Raw genomic sequence first — 16,553 nt, 5'->3', positions numbered from 1 at the left:
GCGCGTCGGGCGGGTAGTGCAACACCGCCCTTAACCAAGATGGCGGCCGAGCCGGCTTCATTCCGCCAGGCTCTCAGCCCTCATCCAGGCTCCGCCTCCCGCCCGTCGCCCGTTCTGATTGGCCGAAGGGCGGCCGCGGGCGGCTGCTATTGGAGGAGGCCGTTGCCCGGCGTGTGGCCGCGGTGCGGGCCGCGGATGGCGGCGGCAATGGAGGGTCGGTGAGGGGTCCCGGGGGGGTTTATTTCGGTAGGCTCGCCTTTAGCGGGGGTCAGCGATGGGTTTGCTGTTTCAGGGTGACCCGGGGACGGGGGGGCAGTTGTGGGGGGCTGTTTGGGTAGGGTCTCCGGTGAGAGGGAGGGGGTTTGGGGTGATGTTTATGTAGGGTCTGCTGTTGTGGGGGTGTTTGTGGGGGAGGTGTTTTTGTAGGGTCTCCTGGGGCGGGGGCATTTGTTTCAGTGGGGTGTCTTGTGAAATATTATTTTTTCATTTTTTGTTTACACAGGGTCCCCCACGGGGGGTTTGTTTATGTGGGGTCGCCTACAGAGAATTTATTTGCATAGGATTTCCCATAGGATCTCCCATAGGAGCTTATTTACACAGGTCCCCCATAGGGGTTTGTTTACGCGGGCCCCCCCACGGGGCGTTTGTTCACACAGGGCCCCCTGGGCTGGGGGCAGCACTGGACGCAGCGGCGCTGGAGCTGCTGGACGCGCTGGAGACGCTGCAGGAGCGACGCCAGGTCCTCACCCAGCTCCTGCGGCAGGTAAGGGCAGGGACACAGGGACAGGCCACCCGCTGCAGGGGGGGGACACACGGGCGAGGGGGTCATCCGCTGTGGGGACATGCTACCCACCATGGGGACATGTTTCGGGACATGCCACCCACCGTAAGGACATGCTGACCCCGCTGGGGACGTGCTGCCCCCCATGGGCACACACATGGGGATGTGTCCCCCACCACAGGGACACGCCTCCCACCACGGGGACACAAAGGGACACACCATAGGGACACACTGCTCCATGTCCCTGTGTCCCCCCTGACCCGCTATCCCCCTGTGTCCCCCCAGGGGTGGCTGTCCCTCTCCCAGGCCCGGTATTCCCTGGGATGCCACCGTGTCTCGTCCCTGCAGTATGGGGCCACCATGGTCCCCCGAGTCCGTGTCCTGCCCAGGTAGGGGACACCAAGGAGGGGGGACAATGATGATGATGACACACTGTGGGGGGATGGACATGGTGGGGGGACATGGGGATTGGCTGGCTGGGGAGGACATGATGAGATTGGGGACATTACGGGGACACACACACACACAAGGAGGGGGTGTGACATCAGTGTACCCAGTGGGGAGGGTGGCAGATTTTAGGGTGCAGGGGGATGACACAAGGGGGTGTTGGTGACACCCATGTCCTTGTGTCACCCCCCCACAGGGAGGGGACACCTCACTTTGACGAGGTGCCAGGCACAGCGCGGGACACTGAAGATCCTGATCCCCAACAGGAAGGGGGTGATGGTGAGGGGTCCCATGGGTGCTGGGAGGGAAACTGGGGTGCTGGGGGGAAAATTGGGGGTGCTGGGGTGTCCCCCATGGGTGCTGGGATGGCATTTGGGGTGCTGGGAGGGTCCTATGAGTGCTGGGGGCAGAATTGGGGTGCTCCCCATGGGTGCTGGGGGCACAACTGTGGGTGTTGGGGGGCACTGGAGAGTTCCCCATTGGTGTTGGCAGGGGATTTGGGGTGCTGGGGGTGGTTCCTCAGTTACTTTGGGGTGTCACTGTTTCCCCCAGGTCTGCGCCAGCGTCGGGGTCCCCCAGAGAAGAGGGGTGCCCCCCCTCGGGCCCCCCCAGACCCACTGGCCTGGTTTGGGGTGCTGGTGCCCCCCAGCCTGCGGCAGGCCCAGGGCAGCTTCGTCCAGGGTGAGGGTGGCTCTGAAAGCGGGAGTGGTCCTCAAACTGGGACGGATCCCCAAAACCTGGGGGGGGTCCCCAATTTCGGAGGGGAGTGGGGAAACCAAGTGGGGTCCCCAAAACCAGGGAGGAGCCCAAAATCAGAGGGGAGGGGGGAACTGGGGAAGAGTCTCCAAAATCAGGGGATCCCTAAAATTGGAGAGGAGGGGGGAAAACCTGGAGGGATCCCTAAAACATGGGGGTTTCCCCAGAATCTGGAAGGGTCTGTAAAACCTGGGGGGGTTGTCCCCAATTTCAGAGGGGAGGGGGGACACCTGGGGGGGGTCCCCACAATCCAGGAGGTCCCAATGAACTGAGGGGAGGGGGAGGCCCCTAAAGGTCACGAACCTGTGCCACCCAGTCCCTTTGTCACCTCAAATATCCCACCCCTGCCCTCCCCGGTGACCCCGATCCTCTCCATGACCTCTGACCTCCCCGCTGTGTCCCCTGTCCCCAGGGGTGACGGTGGCGGTGGAGCTGGCCGGGCTGCAGGCTGCTGTGGAGGCCGCTGCCACCCGCTACCGCGGCCTCCTGCGCCGTGCGCGTCACCCAGATGGAGACGCCGACACCACGGTGACACCGAGCGACGAGACAAGCAGCACCAAGATGGCATGTGGCAACGAGACCACCGGTGACACCAAGACCCCAGGTGACACGGGCACCTACAGGGAACCCGAGGTGACATGGAGAGACACAGGTGACACCATGACCCATGGGAACAAGGGCACCGGGAGTGACACCACCAGCATCGGGGACATGGAGACCCCAGCCACGTCACCGCCACCATGACAGGTGCCACCAGCTCATGTGACGCCCGTGTCCCGCTTCCAATAAAGACACTGTGGCAGCTGTTGGCTCCGTGTCACCCGCTGTCCCCCAAGAGCATTACACCATCACTCGGCTGCCATTTAGGTGCCACTGTGATGCCACCAAATGGTCATTTTGGTGCCACAGTGATGTCACCAGGTGGCCACCTTTGTACCACATGCTTGGGGTCACCCGGCCACCATCTTGGCGCCCTGCCGCCCCCCCCCCTGGCTGCCATCTTGGTGGCCACCTGCGCCCAGCGACACGCCCCAGCTGCCATCTTTTGCCAACGTCTATGTTTATTGGGCGGGGCCCCCCTCGCCCCGCCCCCCCCTCGCCCCGCCCCCCACCAACCCAGAGGCGGGGCCAAGACACAACAACAACTAGAGGAGTGGGGGTGGGGCAGGGCTCAACGGAGGGGGTGTGGCCAGGGGCGTGGCCGGGCTGGGGCACAGCCCCCCACCCCGGGGCTAGCGGATGGTGTAGCGCACGTAGGGCACCTCGATGTCGGCGTCGGTGTCGTCGTTGCAGCAGAGCTCGAAGACGAGGGCCTTGACGTGGCGGCCGACCTTCTTCTTGGAGACCCGCGCCACGATCTCCGTCATCCTGAGGGACAAGGGGACGGCAGCGTCACTGCCTCCGCGGCGGGGACATCCGTCACAGTGAGCGCTCAGGGGGGTCCTGGCTATGGGTCAGGGGCAACCTCGCGGGGAGGCATCACGGGGACCCCCTGTGGTGGCCTCTGCCCCGGCGGTGACAGGGACACGCGTGGCTGGGGAGTGACATCAGCTCGCGGTGACGCAGGGACTGTCACCCTATAGTAACGGGGCCCCAGCCGAGACCCTTCCCCCACCCATGGGACGCCTCCCTCACCCTGAGCCCCACATCCCGCGCGGGTGCCCCCCCCCCCCCCCCACAGGTGCCCCCCCACCCCTGGGTGCCCCCGCCAGGCCCTACGGTTGGTCGTGGCGCTCGCGCAGCTTGGCGGCTGGCATGAAGAAGGAGTAGAGCATGGAAACACCTTGTGACAGCATCGTGATCTCCAGCCGGTGCTCCTTCTGAGGGGGACAGGGGGGCAGTGGGTGGGTGCAGGGCACCCAAAGGTGCCCCACAGCGACCCACAGCCTTTGGGGCACCAGCCACCGTGGTGGCTGCATCTCCCCACCTTCCCCCTGCGGTGCCCCGTCTTGCGTTGGAGTCCTTCAGGGGGTGTGTGTGGGGGACATGGGGACATGGGGTGGGGCCCCACAGCCCCCCCAAGTGCCTCTCCATCACCCCTCCCAGTGCTCCCAGTACCTTGAAGTAGGCGAGGAACTGGCGCAGAGTCATCTCTTGCCCGTCAGGCTGCAGCCCCTGCACCTCAAACCGGTCCCACAGCGTCCACTCCACCTCGTAGTACTGGGGGGGCAGACCCATGGCGGGGGGCTCAGACCCATGGCGGGGGGCTCAGACCCATGGCGGGGGGCTCAGACCCATGGCGGGGGGCTCAGACCCATGGCCAGCCACAAGGACCCGGGGAGCGCAGTGGGGGGTCTAGGGGGGTCACTGGGACCACGGGGTGACTCGGAGCACCTGTGAGGTCCCACAGCATGCTGTGGGGCTGGCCTCTATGGGTCAGGGAGCCGTGGGGCAGCACCCCAACCCCACCGAGACCCCAGACCACCCCCAGCAGTTGACCCCACCCCACTCCCACCCCCTTTGGGCAGCACCCAGCGGGCACCAGGCCCTGGGGATGGCTCTAGGGTCCGCGCGGGTGCCGCGGGGCAGCCCCCCACCTTGTTGCGGGGGCAGGCGAGGGGCTCGGAGAAGCCAACGAAGGGCAGGGCCAGGTTGAGGAAGGCGTTCTTGTAGGAGGCCAGGCGGCGGTGGCCCTGCACCAGCTTGTAGAGCTCCAGGCAGGCCAGGCCCACCACGGCCCCCGTCGTGGTGGCGATGGCGGGGATGATCTTCCCTGCGATCAGCTTGCTCTGCCCCATAGGAAGATACTTATAGGGGCTGGGCGGGGGCATTGCCCCCCAACGCCCCCGCTGGATCCCCCGAGGGAGGGGCTATAGACCCCGGCTCTGCGGGCCCTGTAGCCCCCTTTGTGTGCCCTACAGCTCTATACATACTGCGCAGCCCGTGTATACGCTGTGCAGAGCCCCGTATAGGCTCTGCGTGGCTGTAGGTGTGACATACGTTACAGGCTGCCCTACGAAGTCTACGTGCAGCCTAGAGACCCTGCAGGTATTCCCTAGAATTATATTCCATCTCTTTTTTTTATAGCATTCTGTAGCTTTTTGCTGCAGTGTTTTTCTAGAGCATGTATATTCTGAGCGTTCTATGTACGCGAGACCTCATACGTACTCTAGACCCCTTATGCACCATATACATACCCTATAGACTCTGTATATGCTTTATAGATCCTTTACAGATCCTCCGTGCATCCCGTATGTACTCGCAGATTCTACGTGTTCTATAGATTCCCTCTGCTCTCCGCAGAGGCTATACGGACCTTAAATATCTATGAGCCATATACGTACTGTAGATCCTACAAGGCCTATATGCTCCTTCCAGCTGCTGTGCGCTCCTTATAGACTCTATATGCTCCTTACAGGCTCCGTTTCCTACGGACCCTACGCACGCCCCGTAGGCCCTACGGAGCAGAGCACGCCCCTCAGACGTACGGCACAGACCGTACAGCGCCATAGGACCCCTCCCCAGCACCCACAGACCCTCTGCGGCCCCTGTAACACACCATAAGGAACTCATTAATGCCCCAAAGCACCCCCCAGCACCCATGGGACCCCCCCAGATCACGTAGGACCTGCCCAGCACCTCATAAGAACCCCAATAACGCCCCATGGCCCCCCCCCCCCCAGCACCCACCTTGTGGCGGTCGGCTGGGGGGATGTCATAGTTCTCCGCTCGCAGGTTGGAGGCAGCAACGATGAAATCCATGTGGAAGTTGGTGTCATCGTCCTGGGTGAGGAGCACCCATGGGTAGGGGAGCACCCATGGGGGGGGGGGGGGGGGGGGGGCACCCTTTTTTTTGGGGGGGGGGGGGGGGCGGGGGCATGCACTTTGCTCATCTCTGGGGTGGTGACAAAGTAGTAGTGGCTCCCTGAGGGTGGGTAGGTTGGGGTGCAGCACCCATGGGTGGGGGGGCACTCATGAGTAGCTGGGGGCACCCATGGGTGCTAGGGGGGGCAGCACCCACCTTCTCGAACTCGATGGGGAACATTCGGAAGCCAGGCAGCTCCTCGGGGCTGGGCAGTGACGCTTTCAGCTCCTCCAGGCGCCCGTCGTCTGTGGGTGAGGGGGGCACCCATGGGACCCCCGGCACTCACAGGCCCCCCCCGAACCCCTAAGTACCCCCAGCACCCATAGGTGCCCCCCAGCACCCACAGGTGCCCTCCAGCCCCCGTGCTTGTCCCAAACCCCAATCCAACCAGCTCCTCTCTCCACCCGGTTCCCCCCAGCACCCATGGGTGCCCCCCCCCCCCCCCCATACCAAGGGCGGTGGTGGCGCTCTGCAGCTCCTGGTCGGAGACGTGGATACGGACACCGGCCTTGGGGGCGAAGGGGGGGACGCGGACGTGGCGCAGGAGCTCTGCCACCGCCCCCCGGTCCCGTGAGCCCCCGATCCCGTAGCTCTGGGCGAAGAGGTTGGCTGCCGCCATCACGTAGTCCAGGTGGAGGGGCTGGAGAGGGGCACCCACGGGTGCCGGGGGGGAGAATGTCAGGGAGGGATGACACCCCAAAGGGACAGATGTCACCCAACGAGGACAGAAGGGGGTTTAAGGGTGATGGGCGCCCCCAAAGGGTGGTGGATGGCACCCAAGGGTGACAGCGCCCCCCACAGGCCGCCCCAGCGCCCCACTCACGTTGTCAGGGTCAAAGACGAGGGGGTGCGGGCAGCGCTTGGGCCCCGACCAGAAGAGGGTCCCAGAGTTTGTCTTCTGCAGGGGGGTAATTAAGAGTTAGTGACGTAATTAGAGCACGAAGGGGTTAATGAGGCAACTGGGGGAGCAATTAGGGGCTCTTGGGGTAAATCAAGGGGCAGGAAGGGGTTAGTGGGGCAACTAGAAGTTAATGGACATAATTAAGAGACAACTGGAAATCAACGGGGATATTAACGACCAATGAGAGCTTAATGAAGACAATTAAGGAATAATTGGTTAATGGGGGCTAAATATAAGATATTTATATGTACATATATAATATATATAAAGTAAAAGTGAAAAATAATGGGGTAGAAGGGTGAATTAGGGAAATCAAGGCACAACTGGGGGTTGATGGGTGTAATTAAGAAGTAATTCAACATTAATGACAGATATTAAGGGGCAAATAAGAATTAATGTGGGTAATTATGAAGCGGCTAAGGGTTGATGAGCGCAATTAGTTGATCATTAGGAATTAATGGGAAAAGAGCACTTAATGAGGATCAATAAGGGGCAATTAGGGGTTGTGGGGGCAGAATTAAGGGGGCAGAAAAGCACTGAGGGTGTCATGAGTGTGAATGAGGTCAGTGGGGGGGATATTCCTAACTAAGAGTACCCCACCCCCCCCAGGGGACCCCAGACTCCCCCAGGGGACCCCAGACCCCCCCAGGGTCCCCGAGCACCCACCTGCCCCGGGGGAAAGTTGTGCAGCAGCTGGCGGATGTTGTTGCTGTACTGGCGGTGCCAGTGGCGACAGGCCCAGGCGACGCAGTCGGGCCAGCCCCGCGGCCGCTCGCTTACCAGGCTGCGCTGCACCGCCTCCAGCACCTCCAGCGGCTGCGTGCCCGCCAGGCGCAGCGTGCGCTCCACAAATTTGGGGTCCCTGCGGGCATAGGGGGGCGGGGGGAGGGGGGTGAGGCTGGGGGGTGCTGCAGGGGGCGTGGGGGGGGGGGGGGGTTAGCGGGTGCCCCTTGTCCCTCTGCCCTCCCCTCGACACCCACATCAGGTACTGGTTGACGTTCTCTGCCGGTTGCTTGAAGAGACCCTCGAACTCGTCACGCGCCCACTGTGGGGGAGGAGCTGTCAGTGGAAGGACCCCCCACGTCCGGGACGCCCCCACGGGGCACCCAGGTGTCCAGGGTCCCCTACAGAAGGGACCCAAGCATCTAAACCACCCCAAAGGTGGCCCTGGGGTTTCCAGAGCACCCTATAGCGGGCACCCAAACACCCGGGGCCCGCTACAGAAGGGAGCCGGGCGCGCGAGACCCCCGTAGAGGTACCTGCAGGGTGTGCTCGATGGCGTTGGGGAAGTTCTTGAGGGTGCAGATGGGGATGGCCTTCTCAGGGGGGTCCTGGCTGGAGCTGTAGGACTCGCTCAGGAAGGGGATCACCACCTGCACGTTCCCCTTTGTCCCCAACGTCCCCGACTCCAGCAGCGGCTTCCGATAGTAGACGCAGCGCCGGTCCATATAGAGCCCTACGGGGGGAGAACCGCAGCGTCTGTAGGGTGTCTGTAGGGCACCCAGGCCCCGCGGGGTTGTCCTGGAAGGGACTCTGGGGCACTCTTCGAGGTCCCTATAGCACTCCAGGCAGTTCTTACAGCATTTTTCGGGTCCCTATAATATTCCTGAGGTCCCTTATAAGGACCTCTGAGGGTCCCTAGAGCATCCAATAGCCAAGACTCCTTAGAGCACCCCAAGATCACCCCGCAGTACCCCGAAGACGCCCTACAGCCCCCCAAAGCCCCACGCAGCGCCCATGTGATGCCCTACAGCACCCCCAAACCACCTGCAGCACCCAAGAAAACCCTACAGCGCCTCGAAAACATCCTGTATCATCCTAAAGACTCTCCATAGCCCCCCCCAACCCCCCGGAGAACCCAAATGACTTATCCCAAGGACCTTCCCAGCACCCTGAGGGCCCCCCACAGCACCCCGAGGGCCCCACAGGTGCTCACGGGCATCGACATTGTCCAGGGCGTTGGCGACACCATCCAGGGCCTCGAAGAAGTCGTCATCGTAGACGCGCTCAGTGTCGGGGCCGACGCGGTCAGGGCGACTGCTCACCCGCAGCGCTGGGTTCATCTCCCGCACTGCCGCTGCCGCCCGTTCCGACTTCAGTTTCTGTGGGGACCCACGCCCCTTCAGGCCCCACCCTTTCTGGCCCCACCCCCTGAAGCCCCACCCCTCCATGCCTCTCCCAGTCCCACCAAATGTCAAGGCAACTTGATTGTTGACGTTGGCCAACTCCACGGTGGCATCTTGACGGTAGCTCCCCGCTCTGACCCTGCCCCCTAAGACCCCCCCAAAGGCTCTGCCTACTCATCCCCCACCCCACGGACTCCCCCTCCTTCGGCCCCACCCATTTAGTCCCCTCCCACCTACTGTTGCCACCTTCGTATGACTCAACCTTTGGTGTTGCCTTGGCCAAGTCAATGTCAACTCATTCCTTGGCAGTTCCCACCCCAGACTCCACCCCTTGAGGCTCCACCCACTCAACCCCACAGGCTCCTCCCCCCTTGATCCTGCCCCTCACCGTCACGTCCCAGGGCCGGAAGAGGAACTGGCGGTTGAGGTTGGACTTCTCGATGGTGTCCATGTCGGTGACGGTGATGCAGCCTTCAGGGCCGCAGCCCAGTCCCACCATTGCAAAGTTCTTCAGCAGCTCGCAGCCAATGGCCCCTGCCCCCACCTGTGCCCGGGGACATGTGGGGACACTCAGCGAGACTTGGGGACACTCAGGAGAACCGTGAGGAGACTTGGGGACATGCAGGTAGACATGGGGGGACACCTGGGGACACAGCCCAAGGTGGCCACGGAGGCCTGGGGGCACATGGATGGGAGAGGATGACGCTTGGTAGACCCATGAGTGCATGAGGGGACATCTGGGGACAAGTGGAGGACACAAGGGGACACTTGGGGCCATATGGATGCAGGTGGAGACATGCAGGGGTGGAGGACCCAGGTGGGGACGCGGTGGGGGGACGACGACTTACCACGAAGTACTTCTGGGCACCCAGCTTGGCCTGCAGTTCCGCCCCAAATACAGCAATCTGCCCATCGTAGCGGCTGTTGCGCTGGGGACAACGTAAAGCGTCACCCAGATGCATCACAAAGCCACCCATGGGTGTCCCCAAGAAGGTAGCCCACCCATAGGTGCCCTATGACCAAAGCCCACCACAAGGAGATGCCCACTTGGGGTGTCCCCGGGAAAGGTGGGTCACCCATGGGTGATTTCAACGTGGCCAACCCATGGGTGTTCTCCACCAACTGCCCTACAACCGACATCCACCCCAAGGCAACACCAGCTATGGGTGCCCCCTGCCGCCCACCCCCTGCCGCCCCCACCCATGGGTGCTCACTGGGCGACACTGCTCCTCAGTCAGAACCGTTTCCTTGTTGTCCTCAGGGAGACACTCCAACGCGTCGAAGTAGAGCCATTGGGTGATGGGCGTGAACTTCCCCGACACCGCCTGCGTCACAGTCTTTGTTAGGGGACCCAGGTGGCCGGGGAAGGGACCCAGGTGGCCGGGGAAGGGACCCAGGTGGCCAGTACCTTCATGACCTCCTGGGCCGCCAACCCCCCGATGAAGGCGTTGACGGGGGCCAAGTCACCGGTGGCCTGGAAGGCCAGTTCCCGCAGCACCTCTTCATCCAGCTCCGCCCCTGGAGCCACCTCCCGGGTCAAGGCCACCACCTCCGCCGCATCACCCTGGGTGGGGACACACAACGTTGGAGACAACTCTGGGGACACCAGGGAGGACCCTCAGGACCACCAGCAGAGAAAGGTGAGGCCACGTGGTGGTGAAGGAGCTGGTGGCCTCACCGCTCCCAGCACCCTCAGCGTTCCCCATGCCCCCTGCTTTGTCCCCAAGCCCCCCGGTGTCCCCACCTGGTGACGTGGCCGAGGGGGGTGGCCGTGCTGGTGGATGAAGCGGTGCAGGGCCTGCCAGCCCCAGTGCATGACTGGAGGTCTCTCGGCCTTCCCGAAGTCGGTGATCATCAGCTCCGGCTCCACCAGTGCTTCCCGCAGCCGCTTCTGGGGTCGGAGGGGACGGAGGGGACAGGTGAGCACCCAGTGACTCGTCCCAGCAGCTTCCAGTAATCCTCAATCCCCTCCTAGTGCCCCACAGTGACCTCCCACCCCCTCCTAGTCCCCTCCCAGCGCTTAATCCATCCCCAGTCCCTCCCAATTCCCCCTAGTCCCCTTCTAGTGCCTCCTATTCTGCCCCCAGTCCCTCCCAGTGCCCCCCCAGTCCCATCCCTGTCTGCCCCCAGTCCCCCCCTAGCGCCCCTCACTCCCTGCCAGTGCCTTCCCAGTGCTCCCAGTGCCACTTACGAAGCGGATGTGCTTGGGCATCTTGACCTGGGTGACAATTCCCCCCCTCACGTAGTCCCCGAACCCGCTGGTGTCGCCGATGCTGAAGGTGTACGGCCCTGTGGGGAGGGGCTGTCACAGAGGGTCCCCAGCACCCGGGGCGCCCTATAGAAGGGACCCCGGCGTCCGAGGCGCCCTATAGAAGGGACCCCGGCACCCGGGGCGCCCTATAGAAGGGACCCCGGCACCCGGGGCGCCCTATAGAAGGGACCCCGGCGTCCGAGGCGCCCTATAGAAGGGACCCCGGCGTCCGAGGCGCCCTATAGAAGGGACCCCGGCGTCCGAGGCGCCCTATAGAAGGGACCCCGGCGTCCGAGGCGCCCTATAGAAGGGACCCCGGCGTCCGAGGCGCCCTATAGAAGGGACCCCGGCGTCCGGGGCGCCCTATAGAAGGGACCCCGGCGTCCGGGGCGCCCTATAGAAGGGACCCCGGCGTCCGGGGCGCCCTATAGAAGGGACCCCGGCACCCGGGGCGCCCTATAGAAGGGACCCCGGCGTCCGGGGCGCCCTATAGAAGGGACCCCGGCACCCGGGGCGCCCTATAGAAGGGACCCCGGCACCCGGGGCGCCCTATAGAAGGGACCCCGGCACCCGGGACGCCCTATAGAAGGGACCCCGGCACCCGGGGCGCCCTATAGAAGGGACCCCGGCACCCGGGGCGCCCTATAGAAGGGACCCCGGCACCCGGGGCGCCCTGTAGAAGGGACCCAGGCACCTGGGCTCACCAAGGACGCGGATCTCCATGGGGCCGCAGCTGTTCAGCTCCTCCATCCCCTCCACCTCAGTGAAGGTGACAAAATCGCCCGTCTCGAAGCCGTGACGAGCCTCATCCAGGCACGTCACCTCCCCCGGGCACCCCTTGGTCACCATGGAAACCATGGCGCTGAGGGGTTGTTCCCCATTGGTGTCCGTCACCACCATGTCGTCCCCAAAATCACAGAAAAGCTGCCTAAAATAGGGGAGGGACGTCAGGCAGGGGCCGCAGCCATCCGGGAGGCCTTACGGAAAGCAGCTGGGTGTCTGGCTCACCCAAAAAGCCCCCGGGTGTCGGCCACCACCAGCTTGATCCCATGGCTGTGACAGAAGTCCCCAACCCACAGTTGTTCCTCTAACGACGAGTTGGTCAACACCACCACCTGCGGAGAGACCGCGTCCATCTGTCTGTCCACCTCCGCGAGCAGAGGGACAGCAGGACAGACAGCAGGACAGATAGCAGGACGGATAACCCCCGCCGCGGGGAGGATTTGAGGGGACAGGCAGCCACGGAGAGGGACAGCAGGAAACACAACCGGACCGACAGACTAACAAATAAAGGCACATGGAGACCATCAGACTGCAAAAGCAGCAGGTACAGGGGGTCTGGGGGGGTACAGGCAGCCACAGAGACGTAAGGAGTCGCGGAGACGTACAGTCAGATGCACAAATGGATGCACTGACAGCGGGACACGGACAAAACCAGAGCCAGGGCTGGTTGATGGGAAGCCACTGGTGCCCCAGAGGGACACAGCCATCCCCCGGGGGGGACCCACGGCTGCCTGGGGTACAACCAGCCAGATCTCACAGCTGGCCCTGACTACAGCCAGCCAAATGACCACGGATGGTTGTGGCGAGACCACCGCTGTGCCAGGGGACGCAGGGGTCCCCAGAGAGGGTACACGTGGCTGTTGCAGGTACCACGGGCCACAGAGGTTCAGTCGGCCACGTGAGACAAGTTGGATGCCCAAAAAAATGGCCCCAGGGTTGATTTTTTGGGGAAAAAAAAGGGGCACAAAGAGGGGTACAGGCAGAGGTGGGTGTACCTGGAAGGGTGCCAGCATGTCCTGGCTGAGGGGCTGGCGGGTGCTGGTGACAGCCACGTAAGCGTTGAGCTCAGCTAACCGGGGCAGCGTCGCCTCCGCCCGGTTCTGCCCCACATCTTCCTCCCGCAGGAAGAACTAAGGGGGGCAGGAAAAAGTAAAATAGGGTGTCAGGGGGGTCCTGGCACCCTACCACCCCCCAGACACTCCCCAGCACCCAGGGAAGGCCCCTCCAAGAAACCAGGGGGGGGATTCAGGGAACCAAATAGAGAATTTCGTGGGGTATTTAACACCAGGGGGTGGTAATCAGCCACCCAGGGGGATATTTAAATGTGTGCGGGGATATTTAGGCCCCTTAGGGGGGTATTTAAGGGCTTGGGGAGGTATTTGGGTGCCTTAAGGGGGGTATTTAAGGGCCATAGGGGCCCAAACCACCCCGAAACCTGAATGCATAGGGATATTTACCCCCCCCCAGCAAATAAACTACCCCTAGGAGGGCACTTATCTCCCCTAGGGAATGCCATCATCCTACACAACTCCCATGGGTGCTACTTGCCCCTCAAGTTAATTAATTAATCCCCAGGTAAATAAATTACCTTGTGAGAAGCACTTAATTCCCCTAACCAGCCCCAGTAATGACTCCAGAGGTGGGCGTTTATCCTGGGGGAGGGGGGCACTTAGCTCCTGTGGGGAACCCCATCACCCCAGAGAACAATCCCCCATGGGGGCTAATTACCCCCCAGGTTAATTACCTGTGAGGGGGACTTAACTTCCCTGATAATGACCCCAAGAGTAAATTAATTACCCCAGGGGGAACACTTTAAACTCAGCTCAGACATACAACCCACCCCAAAATCAGCTCCCTGAGAATTAACTGCCCTGGGGGGGAGAGCGTTCATTAATCCGTTGGGTTAATTAACTCACCTGGGAGGCAAGGTCAGGCCAGGCAGTGGGTTGGGGGTCATGGAGGGTGACAGATTTGACCCCCCCCAGCACCAGGTTCTTGGCCACCTCCACCCCCAGCCCCCGCAGCCCCGACACCAGGACGTTGGACGTCTGCATCCGCTTCATCGCCTCATGGCCCAGCACATACCTCGGGAAGAGGAAAAAGGGGGGGGGGGTGTCAGGGGCTCCCCAGATCCTCCTGGAGCCCCCCAGGATCCCCCCCCAAGGCTGTGGAAACAGCTGAAGGTACCTGGGAGGGACCCAGGCACGTGGGGAGCCCCCAAGTCCATAGGGGACCACCCAAGAGGCAACCTGGCATCCCCCCAAATCCATAGTGACCCCCCGAAGTCACAGGGGACCACCCCAGCACCCCCAGGAGGGAGCTGGGTACTCACAGCTGGCGGGAGTAGAGCCCCTCATCGATCTCGGCCTCGGCCCCGTTCTTCGCCATGCCCTGGGGAAGGGACACAAGGTGACAACAGCGTCAGCAGGGTGGGGGGCCATCAGGGAGGAGGGGGGGATACCGGGGGCATGGTGCAGCAGTGGGGAGGGCTGAGAGGTGCCAGGCAGGTGACACTGGGTGCCATGTCCCCCTGGGATGGGGATAAAGACGGGTCAGGGGTGATGGACGGGTGATATGGGGGGACATCAGGTGACCCAGAGAGTGGAGTCACCCTGGGGTGGGGCAGGAAGATCTGGGAGGTGACAAATGGGTGACATCCAGGTGACAACAGGGTTGGCCAGGTGAGCGACAGAGCCAGCCAGCGGGTGACGCTGCTGTTGATGGGGGTGGCTCTGAGCAGAGGGAACTACGAGGACAGGAGGGGACATGTTATCCCCAGGACACACAGGGACACCTGGGTGACACAAGTTGACAGTAAAGTGACACCACATAGCGCTCCCATTGACAGGGGTAGCTCTGAAAGCCACGGGAGGGACAACAAGGACCAAGGGTGACATATGTCACTGCCAAGATATGTAGGGACACCCAGGTGACAGCAAGTGACACCCAGGTGACCCCAGATGACAACAAGTGACACCCAGGTGACATCCACATTAGCAGGAGCAGCGCCGAGTGCCGCAGAGGCAACAATGAGACCAGAGCAGGTAACGGGGCCCCCCTGGGGTGACAGAAGGTGACACTCACGTTGGTGGGGGTGACGCTGGCGGGGACGGCGGGGGCGGGGGCGCGGCTGGAGCCCGTTGGTGGCTCGGACCCGGAGACGCGGCGCTTCTTCGACAGCGGGGAGCTGGACATCTGCAGGGTCAGAGGTCAGAGGTCAGCTGGGGACAACAGGGGTGACACGGGAGGGGAAGCAGGGTGATGCTGAGGGCCATAGGTGACATTTGGGGGACAAGGGATGGCAGGAGGTGACACTGAAGGCGGTGGGTGACACATAGAGTAGCACTGACAGACACAGTGGCACCAGGTGACACACTGGGTGACACCAGGGACAGTGGGTGATGCTGGGGGGTGTGTGGGGTGGCAATGGGTGACACTGAGGGTGGTGGGTAATGCATGGGGTGGCACTGAAGGACACAGCGGTTCTGGGTGACACAGGGGGTGACACTGGTATGGACAGGGGGATGGCAACAGGTGACACTGAGGGCAGTGAGTAACATCTGGGGGGACAGGAGGGTGACAGCAGGTGACACTGGGGGCAGTGGGTGTCATTTGGGGGGTGACAGCAGGTGATGCTGAGGGTAGCAGGTAACATTGGGGATGGAGAGGGTGACACCAGGTGACACCAGGGGATGGAGGGTGACGCTGGGGTGAACACTGGGTGACACCAGGTGACACTGTCCCCCCGCAAAGGAACCCAGGCACCCAGGACAGTAACCCCCCCCTCCCCCCCAAAGCTTGAAAGCGACGGGACTTTCCAAAGGGTTCCCACTAACGAGGGTCTTGGGAGGGGGTGGTGGTGTCTGTTAACGAGGGTGCAATTAAGTAGTTTCTATTACCGGGGGCGGGTTCCCACTACCGGGGGAAGGAGTTCCCATTAACCAGAACCGAGTTCCTACTACCGGGGGTCCCCAGAGTGGGGTCTTCCATTAACCGGGACCAGGTTCCTACTACCGAGGGTCCCTGAGGGGAGGTTCCCATTAACCGAGGCCACGTTCTCACCCCCGGGGGTCCCAAGGGAGGGTGCCCATTAACCGAGACCGGGCTCGTACTAGCGGGGTTCCCCAAAGCCCCCCTCTCCCAGCCCCTCCCCTCAGGGCTCCCCTCAGGCCTTGAGGGGGGGGTCCCACTAACCGGGGCGCGGATCACTACTAACAAGGGCCGGGTCCCCCCCGCTCCCATCCCCCCCCATCCCCTTCCCCGTGCCCCCCCTCCCCCCGGGGCCCCCCCGGGCCCAGCACCCCCGCACCAATGATGCTGTCCAGGCCCCGCCGCCGGGTCCCGCCCGCTCCGTTCGGCTCCTCCGCGACAAGATGGCGGCGGCGGCGGCTGCCCCCCGCCGCCCCCTCCCTCCCCACTCTCCGCCCCGCCCTCCGGCTATTCCCATTGGCCGCCGGCACCCGGCGCCGCGCTTCCACTGGCTACAGCCTCCCGCCACCGCCCGCCTCCTCCCCCCCCCGCCGCAAGCGACGCGCTGATTGGGGGGGGCGCGCCCCGGGTGGCCCGCCCCTTTCCTCCCGACGGGACCCGGATGGAGAGGCCCCGCCCACCCTACGCATACGGAATGAGGGGGCGGGGCCTCGTGACACAGCACGGGGCGCGCGGCCCCGACGGCGGCCGAGATGGGATACGGGGCCTATGGG

The 16,553-nt window shown here is 63.2% G+C and overlaps 2 protein-coding genes across 2 annotated transcripts; one reads left to right on the top strand and one right to left on the bottom strand.

Moving 5' to 3' along the window:
- The first annotated feature begins 24 nt into the window (after positions 1-24).
- CCDC115 (coiled-coil domain containing 115) lies at positions 25-2,791 on the top strand. Its single transcript, XM_037411531.1, has 6 exons — positions 25-214; positions 657-763; positions 1,067-1,170; positions 1,425-1,507; positions 1,781-1,909; positions 2,397-2,791. Exons 1-6 carry the CDS (start codon positions 40-42, stop codon positions 2,726-2,728), a joined length of 930 nt encoding a protein of 309 aa, XP_037267428.1. The 5' UTR covers positions 25-39; the 3' UTR covers positions 2,729-2,791.
- Positions 2,792-3,041: 250 nt separating this feature from the next.
- UBA1 (ubiquitin like modifier activating enzyme 1) lies at positions 3,042-16,285 on the bottom strand. Its single transcript, XM_037411497.1, has 25 exons — positions 16,160-16,285; positions 14,935-15,045; positions 14,183-14,241; positions 13,767-13,935; positions 12,846-12,980; positions 12,076-12,182; positions 11,772-11,995; positions 11,008-11,105; positions 10,561-10,707; positions 10,225-10,380; positions 10,031-10,141; positions 9,665-9,745; positions 9,205-9,360; positions 8,627-8,792; positions 7,950-8,146; positions 7,671-7,735; positions 7,357-7,552; positions 6,613-6,687; positions 6,240-6,429; positions 5,946-6,034; positions 5,615-5,707; positions 4,522-4,713; positions 4,043-4,144; positions 3,704-3,804; positions 3,042-3,352 (listed from the first exon to the last, which is right to left on the bottom strand). The coding sequence occupies exons 2-25, from the start codon at positions 15,043-15,045 to the stop codon at positions 3,217-3,219; spliced, it is 3,156 nt and encodes a 1,051-aa protein (XP_037267394.1). The 5' UTR covers positions 16,160-16,285; the 3' UTR covers positions 3,042-3,216.
- Between the last annotated feature and the right edge of the window lie 268 nt (positions 16,286-16,553).

Source organism: Falco rusticolus, chromosome 18 (assembly GCF_015220075.1).
Source record: "Falco rusticolus isolate bFalRus1 chromosome 18, bFalRus1.pri, whole genome shotgun sequence".
NCBI classification, from domain to species: Eukaryota; Metazoa; Chordata; class Aves; order Falconiformes; family Falconidae; genus Falco; species Falco rusticolus.
The sequence above is the reverse complement of the archived record's forward strand: the minus strand, read 5'-3'. Positions and strand labels throughout refer to the sequence as shown.